The sequence below is a fragment of the Anarrhichthys ocellatus genome, unplaced genomic scaffold, assembly GCF_004355925.1.
Source record: "Anarrhichthys ocellatus isolate YVR2014 unplaced genomic scaffold, GSC_Weel_1.0 scaffold17, whole genome shotgun sequence".
NCBI lineage: Eukaryota > Metazoa > Chordata > Actinopteri > Perciformes > Anarhichadidae > Anarrhichthys > Anarrhichthys ocellatus.
The window spans coordinates 2,077,235-2,086,765 of NW_022280047.1; the positions used below are offsets into that span (position 1 = coordinate 2,077,235).

General features: G+C 39.0%; 1 protein-coding gene across 6 annotated transcripts in view; it reads left to right on the forward strand.

Moving 5' to 3' along the window:
- The first annotated feature begins 1,101 nt into the window (after positions 1 to 1,101).
- The window catches only part of cep78 (centrosomal protein 78), a 29,985-nt gene continuing 21,555 nt past the window's right edge, over positions 1,102 to 9,531 (forward strand). Inside the window, exons 1-9 of one of the 6 annotated variants that reach the window (XM_031856756.1) lie at positions 1,102 to 1,573; positions 3,002 to 3,083; positions 3,382 to 3,632; positions 4,087 to 4,215; positions 4,437 to 4,577; positions 8,266 to 8,534; positions 8,712 to 8,887; positions 9,057 to 9,129; positions 9,232 to 9,335. In XM_031856756.1, coding sequence (XP_031712616.1) covers positions 4,558 to 4,577; positions 8,266 to 8,534; positions 8,712 to 8,887; positions 9,057 to 9,129; positions 9,232 to 9,335 — 642 coding nt within the window. In that variant the 5' untranslated portion in view covers positions 1,102 to 1,573; positions 3,002 to 3,083; positions 3,382 to 3,632; positions 4,087 to 4,215; positions 4,437 to 4,557. Of the gene's footprint in view, positions 1,574 to 1,596; positions 2,139 to 2,786; positions 2,913 to 3,001; positions 3,084 to 3,381; positions 3,633 to 4,086; positions 4,216 to 4,436; positions 4,578 to 7,165; positions 7,599 to 8,265; positions 8,535 to 8,711; positions 8,888 to 9,056; positions 9,130 to 9,231; positions 9,336 to 9,531 lie in introns of those variants that run through there. The other 5 variants (XM_031856755.1, XM_031856758.1, XM_031856757.1 and 2 more) reach the window with 5 other exon arrangements.

Sequence of the window (9,531 nt, forward strand, 5' to 3'; positions counted from 1 at the left end):
GACCAACTTGACATCATTGCGATGCTTTACCTTCCTTTGACGCTTCCACAGGTCTTTCATTTTTAGCTTATACATATTTATCTTTCTTCCTTCCACTGGTGTCTCTTGAAAGTCCTCAATAACTAGTGTAAGACTGAAATCCTGTGTTGAGCAAGTATGACCACTATTTGGCGCTGTTTACGGGGTTTGATGTGATGGGGATAATGTGACGGGAGAAGAAGAGTGGAAGCTTGACTAAAGCTTGACCCAAAAGTGTTATTCCTTTATCATACACCCACGACGCTTGCACTAGTTTGTTGACTGAAAGTCTGGGGTAGATATAGGTATATGATTGTCTTTCATCTCTTTGTGACGTCATGCCGTTCTATAGAGTGTTTCTTAACTGACGTCCTTTGTGACGCTTTGCCTTTGATCTTAACGAATCATGTGTGACGTCATTCTATGCGCCAGCTGTGGCCATTTGGAGACCGAATGCGTCACCGCGGCTGCGACGAGGCTGTCCCATTTAGAAGACTACGGCCAAATCCCAATGTCCCCCCTTACGGACTCACGGACTTTGAGGCGCGCTCCCGCGAAGTCCGTGAGGGTTCAGGGATGTCCCACTGTCAAATCGTCAAGTGTTTGAGGCTCTCTCGCAGACATTTTGAGCCCTTTATGAACCCTTTCCGTAAGTCAGCATGCTGACTTACCCTAAGGGAATTACCCACAAATCATTGCAATGTGACGTTAAACACGGGGTAACCAGTGGACGCATGGAGACGTAAAAAAAAGGTAAACAAAGAGGACGGATCACGTGTGTTCAGCATGTCATAATAAATTTACTCAGAAACATTAAGGGTTGAAGATGGTACAAAAAATAAACATGAAATCAGAAGATATTTATTTCTTTATTCATCAAATATTTAATTTTGTCATTGAAGCTGTTTTGACAAAAACGAGTAAATAGATGATATGAAGTTACCTCTCAACTTGTGAGGAAAGAGCCTGAAGACTTTCAAATCAGGGAGTACAAAGTATAAAATAAATACACACAAGTATACATCATATTTCTTGTCGTTTTCATGGTAACGTGATATGTTGCAGCAAAGTGCTGTCCCATTCCTATTTACACCATCTCAAGCCCTCACAGTCTCTCACACTCACCCGAGTATGGGAGCAAGACAGAAGTAACCGATTCCTAGCAAATCATCCCTGTGGACGACGTCAAAAAACTAGCTAGCAGCACTCATGGCTTCGACCAGGCGCCGGTGATGAGTGATTTATTTATTCAGGCTGTGCGTCAGATCACATTCCTGTAAAGTGTGCGATGATATCGTTAGCCAACATGTTTCTTCTGCAACGTGTTCTTGTAGCCTACTGATTATAGCTTATCCTCTTCACTTGATTCTAGCCGAGGTTTCAAGACTGTTTGGTCCACACATTGGAGGGAGAAGGACGACAAGAAGGTGAACTGTTGCTGCGCCTGCACAGCTTCATTCGTACACTCACTCTTTCTGTTGTATTGAGGATAAACCGACACGCCAAAGATAGACTTGCTACGGCAGGACTAGGGGAAAACGTCTTACATTCCAAGGTAAGTCAGGCATCATGATTGACAGACGTATTTTTCTTGAATTACCTTTCAAAAACATTAAACGTTATTATATTTGAAGTTAGATCGGTTGTTTGGATTATTATCTTCTATTTCCAAGTAGTCATACAGATCCAGATGACTTTAGAGAATTTATTTTAGAGGCATATCAAAAACTCAGACAAGGGGGAGGATTTGAGTTGCTCAAAATCTCTGGAACAACACGGTGGCCAACTGATCATCATACCATGTCCCAATGAGGGTTACCATGTGAGACATTTCAAAGATCCACAAACACAGATTGGTCACGCTACAATTTTCATCTGACCACTCCAAAGAAACCTGAATCTGGACCCCTGTAAGATCCTCCCTTTTAAATTGGTGTTCCCATATGAAAATAGCAGAGTATGAACATTTACACAAGTATAGCTTGTGTTACATTTTGAAATGATCTTGTTTACAGGCATGTCAACCAGAATGCAGTAGTGAGCTAGTTGGGACCACCTCAGAAATGTGTGACGTGTGGAGAGGAGTTCCCTTTTACAAGAATCAAGGCTCACAGTGATGAGTGCGTGAGGCATCGCTCTACAGAACTAAAACGTCACATTTGTCAAGCACTCAAGGAGTCGTACATCAGACATTAAGCATTAGGCTCTGGAGTCTGCCAAAAGATGTAAAGCATTTTGAATGTGGATGATCCTGAATATTGGTCTTGAGGGGAAGTTGAATTTGAATGGATTTATTCTATTCTATTTATATGACTGTTCTTTTCTAGTTGCAGTGTTTTTGTGAATGTGTAATGTAATATAAAATATACTAGCCCCAATAACAAAACGTGCTTCTCTTTACCCAAGACCATCACAGAGCAGTGGTGAGGTAGAAATTGTGGCGACAACAGAAAGTGCCTCCCGAAGTGAAGGTAGATTTGTGGGCATGTTGACAAGACTACAGGGAAGTGAGACAACAAGGGCCAGCAGCACAAACTACTGTGTGCCACCTCTCAGCGACATGTGGCTGCTCCTGAGATAGTTGACCTAGATCCCACTGAGGAGAGAGGCTTCCCAGGTGTGTTACATGATTTATTGCAATAAGTTGTTGCTCTCTACATATCAATTCATCCAGTTTTAATTGGAATAATTTAAAAACTCTTTTTAGATTGGAAAATTCTTTCAAATCCCAGTGAGGCAGCAAAGAGATTCAAAGAAGACATTTTAAGACAGCATGCAACTGGAAAATCATTCTATCTTACCATGGATCTTGGAGACAGTGCAGAGGACAGTCCTTTCTTTTTATAAGAGGGCTAATGTTGAGTGGGCTTGCCCCTTGACATGCACACTCGAGGGTAAATTGGTTACACACGCAAAACTAAAGACAAGAAATGATCATATATTCATTTAACTGATGTCTGTACTGTGTATTTTGCTGTTTCAGGAGATCCAGCAATTGGTGATGGCGTGACTCGCCATCACAAGCATCATGTCCAAACTTCAGTATGGTTTTGAGATGAATTTTGGTAAGTGAATATTCACTTTGGCTGATGGCTGGTTGTCAGCTATCGGGCTCTGTGTTTGGTTTGCATCAGTTCCAGGCTGACAACAGATCTGTCTCTACTTACCCAGAGAATACCTAAAACCTTAAAAAACAAACAAATGTGACGCAGCTGCTGTGGCCCTGTAGGTTTCTACAGGGTCACCCAAAGTATTCAGTGGCTGATTGATATTTCCTTACTAATTCTGTATGAAAGTTTGAATATCTATGTCCTTTACATTCTGCACTATCAATGTTCTTTCACTTTTCTCTTTTAATTGAAGTACCAGGAGGAACTCTTCTTTTTGAGGGGGAACAAGATCATCTGATTCCCTCCACTTGGCATTCCCTTTTGGAGAGTGACTTCTTTGTTGTTGCTGGCCGAATGATTGGTCATTCAGTCCTCCATAGTGGGCCATGCCTTGGAGGACTCAGCCCAGCTATCCTGCATGTGCTCTTTGGTGGATCCCCAGAAGAAGCCATAATAGATATTAAGGAGTGTGCTGACCTTGACATCCGTGAGACAATCAAAGTGGTAAAATACATTTTTCCTGTAAGATTTTAATGCTAAAAAATCGGGGCAAGGACAATAAAAGTAATACCTGATGTCAGAAATTTTTGGCAGATATTTATAATACCACAATCACATAGTATACTAATTTAAACCAGCAGGGGGTGCTGAAGCAATATTAAAACCATAAACGTAAGTACATTTCTTTAACACATGTAATTATAGTGACTGATGTCATCATGTAAAATGTGTTTTTAGAGCAAACACAGTTTTAACAGGTTCCCAACATGCTGTTTAAAAGGGATACAAAATTACATTTTTTGGGATGTGGTTTGAGACCAGTGGGTGTTGTCAACCACGTGATTGATAGTTATTGACAAGTTGTCCTCTCCCTATTTGTCGTATCAAATCTGAATATTATGCAAGTCTTGAGAAATCAGGAATTCTAATCTATTCTAATTCGAATTGTCACTATTAGCTGGAGGGGACAGCAGATATGTCATCTGAAGAAAATAACCTAATTATTGAGTTGGCACTGTTCTGGGATTTGCCTGCAGTCACATCTGACAACAGAAGATGGCTGCTGGACAAACTGCTCCTCCATGCTGTGAGTATTCTGATCTGTGTACTTAACAGATCATACAAACCAGACCGACTAATCAGAGTTGAAGTTCTGATGTAGGACAACATTTTGTCTTTCACATTTTGTCTTTATTGTGACATACACAGATGGATGTTGATGAGTTTATTAAGTAATGCTAATTAGACTATTAGTTAAAGATTAGTAAGGCTGCTTTGCTTTTCTGTTGTGATGCAAATGTTTTGCAGGTCCTTGGAAGAACCTCAAGACAAGTGAAACAGTTACGAAGGGGGTTAAAAGAGACACCGATCTGGCCTTTGCTAACTGAGAGGAAAGACACAATTCCCCTCCTTTTTACAAGACTATCTGATGTACAGTGCACACCACAGGTAAGTGACCCCATGACGCCAAGTCAAAAACACTCGCACAAATTACTTTCTCAGAAATGACATGTGTTTTCTACCCTCTGGCAGCCATTGGTTTCACTTCATTACAATAAACATTAACCTGGTGAGATCTGAAACGTGTTGCATTGAAATGATCACAGTCAGCATTTGATCTCTTTTTTTAAAGTTAAACCTACATCACATCACTGCATGAACAAGTACTGCTCAAACATGGTTGTCCTGAAGTCCTTGCAAGTTGAGTTTCATAGAAATGAACTGACACTAATTGCTGCCTAAAAGGATGGAAACATTTCCATACGTAATATTTTACTCTAAATTGCTGCTGCTACAAACTAATTTCCCCCTGGGGATGAATAAAGTTTATATCTATCTATCTAAATATTGACTCTTCTTTTTTGGAAGCGTCTCCAAGCATCCTTGGGAAACTCGTGCAGTTGTGGATAGGATATGGATATTAACGTGGTGGAGCTGAAACTTCCAGGACATTACAAAGACTACTGTAACTTTGAAAGAGACATTCTTGCTGCTATTTGTAGCACTGACACTGGGTTTGGATTGGTCTAGGGAGACTGTACATCAATATATCACTCTGTACACTTTAGTAATCGTGTAGCATTTGTTGTCTTGTTGGCCAGCCAAAATATTGAATTACAGTATAAAAGCAGTTGAATGAGTGATGTAAACTAGTACCTAGTCCTGTTAGTGTGTGACACTCAGACACAATGTGGTGATTTATATTTGTCTTCAACCATTGTCTCGTAGGTTTAATCCCATTCTTCCCAGTGCAGAGCAGAGAGATGCATTTCATTGTCGGGATTGAGAAGGCCTCCTCTCTCAAGGTTGATAAAGATGGTGTAGAAGAGATCAAGTACGCTGCCATAAACGTCTCTCAAGAGCCTTTCTATTCTGATGGGGAAAAAAATATTTAGTCTGCCTACAATGACAGTTTATTACAAATATTTGTGTTCATCGCTTAAAAGGATAAGTTGACTGCCTGACACTTTAAATTAACTTTAGCAAAGCTCTTCGTCAGACTTCACAATAGAAATAGGAGGTTAGTCTAGGGTTAGCACTGTTGGAATATCAGCTGAACTAATCACAGTTTAAACCTCTTCAATCCATATTTACAGTTCAATAATCAAACTGATTCAACATCAAGTTCAACAGGATTCTTCTGTAATGTGACACTGTGGGACATCCACTAAATTGAAGTCTGAATCATTTCATTCTTTTTTTGGGGACAAAACTATTTCAAATGTAAAACATTTGGTGTCCTAATTATACTTTTATTAACATAGCAGGGCATGTTTAGATTATATAATGTGGCACTGGTGCTTTATTACTCAAACTATAACAAATGCTTTGCCTGTTTACATAAATTTTTATATTGAATATGGGTTTTCTTTTCTTTTGAAAGGTTTTTTACCTAAACTACATGAAGCTACACTAAGTGGCTTAGTGAACAAACTACTATGCTGACCCTACCAAAATAAAAGGAGGAAAACGAAAAGTTTGTTTGGTCATTGAGTGAAATCCAGTTAGAAATCCGCATTAAATACATCTGTATCAATAACCTAGATAATTAACAAAAGCACAGGTAAATATGACTAAATCTATGGTTTAAATACACTTATACTGCCATCTAGTGGTAGAACGGGTGAACACTTTGCCTGTCCTTACCGGCTTACACTCTGCGTTCACTAAATCAACACAATACAGTGGACAAAGAAATATCAGTGCCAACAGCAACATTTATGTGAACACAAAAATGACTTTGATTAAACTATATCACGAACTGTATTGCATCAAACAATGCACCGATTAATAGAAAAGTTGATTCTTGCTGTGTACATGGATAAGTTAAATTAAATCGCTACTACTGCTGCTAACACACTCTCATCGGCCCGGGATTATTTATTTATATTCATTAATGTGTTTTCTTCTAATGTTACCCTGGTATGTGCTTGCATCACAGACTATATAACGTTAAGCATTTCTATACGGTCATTATATTGCCTTCATTTTTATTTTGAAATATTCTTATTTCCGGGTTACATGTTGTGCTCTGCGTCTCATTTTAAAGGAAAAAACAAAAAAGGAACAAAATTCGGCTTGTTTTTGACTTTGGTTCTGTGGTTTTTCCGTTTTTGAATTCAGAAACCAAAAACGGAAATACGACCGCCCATTTCCGTTTTCCCATTTTTGGTTTGACAACACATAAACTAAGATACGCCTTTATGGATCCCCTTTGGTGAAAAGTCACATGTCACAGCAGCCCAAGAACAGGCTGAGACTAAGAACTGTTTATTATAAAATACATTCAGCTGAATAATAAATAAGGAAATTAAAGCACATATACTACTATATATACTACAGTAGATTACAATATTAATTATGCATTGTGCAAATATATATGCAAATGTGCATGTGCAGAAATAACAGAATCATATTATCATATGATCCTGAAAGCTTATCAAAGGTGATATAAGTCAGCGTTCACCAATAATCAGGGTTAAAGCTTTATTAATAGCACTTATCAAGTATATTTCTTTCTTTCGTAGGATACTATATATCTCCATTAAATTAATTCTAAATAATGCCTGTACTGTTGGAATAAATTATGGATTCATTTAGCATATAAAATCTATTGTACACTTTCTTGTCATCCATAAATACATTTAAATGAGTTTTAAACACAGCATCTTGAGTATTCTTTCTGCTTTCACTTTTCTGATATTGCCACACAAAACAAACCATCATTTTACAAGACTTTCCACTCAAACACATCTGATATCATGGAAGTCTCTTATGGTCTGCGGTAGGTGGCAGCAGTGCTCTGGATGAACTCACAATAAACACAGTGAAGAAGAGATGTGGGCGGGGCTTCACTGACACAACAAGCGCCACTTTTGAGCGTCAACAATAACACAAGTTGTCAAATTGTGGCAAGGACCACCGAGGGAGCAGAGCCACGACGATACAACCTTTGGTCATACGTGGAAGGTACAATAATTGGTTTCAGTTGGAGTCAATGTTGTTTGATAATACATGAAAGAACAGTTAAAACATGACCGTGTACGGGGCTCGATAGCAGCTCTCGAGTCTGCTACTCTCCTCCACTACCAACGGTTGCTAGGAGCCTAGCTTGCTAACGCCACTCGTTAAGCTACCGCTGACTACTACACAGTGCATTTCTACTATGTCTCTAATGAATACGAGAAACTAATTTCAGCTTATGAATTTCTGTGAGGTTTAACGTTGACGTGGAGATACACTGAAATATGTGGCCCGTTATCTTTAAAGGGAGGTCTGCTATGGAGGAAAGGTAGTGACAGGAGAGGTGTAGCGTTAGACTCTACAGACACAGCTATAGACTATCACTACTATCTGTTTATAATAACAGAGCTATCAAACATATTTGGCCCTATTTGTCTCTACCATTTTAGGTAACACCTATCAATGTGTGTTACCCTACCTGTATATGGGAACACCATCTTTGTTAACAGATATCAAAATATTTACTAATACGACCAGAAAGTGGCAGTATACGTACCTGAAATGTCGATGTTTTAAAGCAGTTTTCCCATTAGTACCAAAGATGACATCTCATGGCACCATGAATTGTTCTTATTGTTCATATAATATTGTTCAATAATATTACTGTCCCTAGGTCAAAGATGATTCAAGATAGTGCTCAGATTCGGCAGCGGGGTGCCCAGGACTTCATGGCATTCTATGACTTTGCCTGTGCCAGACAGGAGTCGATCCCTCTCCCGGCTGTTAAGATGAACCTTGACATGGGGATGCTGGACTTTAATGGCGATAGGGTCAAACTCACAGACTGGCCTCCCATTCTCAGCTCCATCTGCATCAACAAACACCTGCACCACATTGCAATAAGTAGCACATACCAAGCTGGTCTGGCTTCTGGAGACACAGGTAAGGCCTGGCAATAAACCCGATACCAAAAGTAACAGTGGGGAATTTTTGTTTTTTATATCACTCATGTTATTGAAACAAGTACAGGATGAGTAGAATTAGAAAGTTCAACCTTTAAACTGGAATAATTTGCCAATTCTGCATATGTAACATTAATCATATCACCACCCATTTCAGATAGAAGGTACTATAAGTCTAGCTTCAGGAAGAGGATCCCAGCCATTCGCTCTAAGGACATGACATTTAAGTTGTGCAAGGCCCTGAGAGAGTGTCTGGCTGCCTCTCCCAACCTCAAGACTGTGCAGCTCAATGGACTTCCACTGAGAGAGAGGGACCTCATCACCTTGACAAAGGTAAAAAAAAAAAGAAGAAAACCTGAGAATATGATCTGCAGTGTAAACAGTTTACACCATGATATTGTTATTTGTTTAGCTATTTAGAGAGACGGGCACAGAATTATAAGCTCAATAGCATTTTCTCTCCATATTTCTGTGTAAAAAATGTGTTTTGTTTTTATTTCAGGGTTTTTCAAAAAGTGTTGTCTTGGAAAACCTATCTCTGGCTAACTGTCCAATCTCTGATGAGGGCTTAGAGGGTATGTATGCTCACAGGGTTTGTTCCTTTTTTTTGGTTCCGAAAGCCTTCAAAGGATTGTACTGTGTGTGAGCATGTACCTTCCATTTTCCATATGTTTCAGTCATCTGCCAAAGTGTGAAGTATTCTACGAGCATCAGGACGGTAGATTTTACAGGATGCAATCTCACGTGGAGAGGAGCAGAGCATATGGCCAACATCATCAAGGTGTGATATGCCATTTTTAAGACTTTACCAACCGTACTATTTTAATGCGTTTTGGACTATACGTGTGTGTGTATATATATGTATGTATGTGTATGTATGTATGTATATATATGTATGTGTATGTATGTATGTATATATATATATGTATGTATGTATGTATATATATGTATGTATGTATGTATGTATGTATATATAT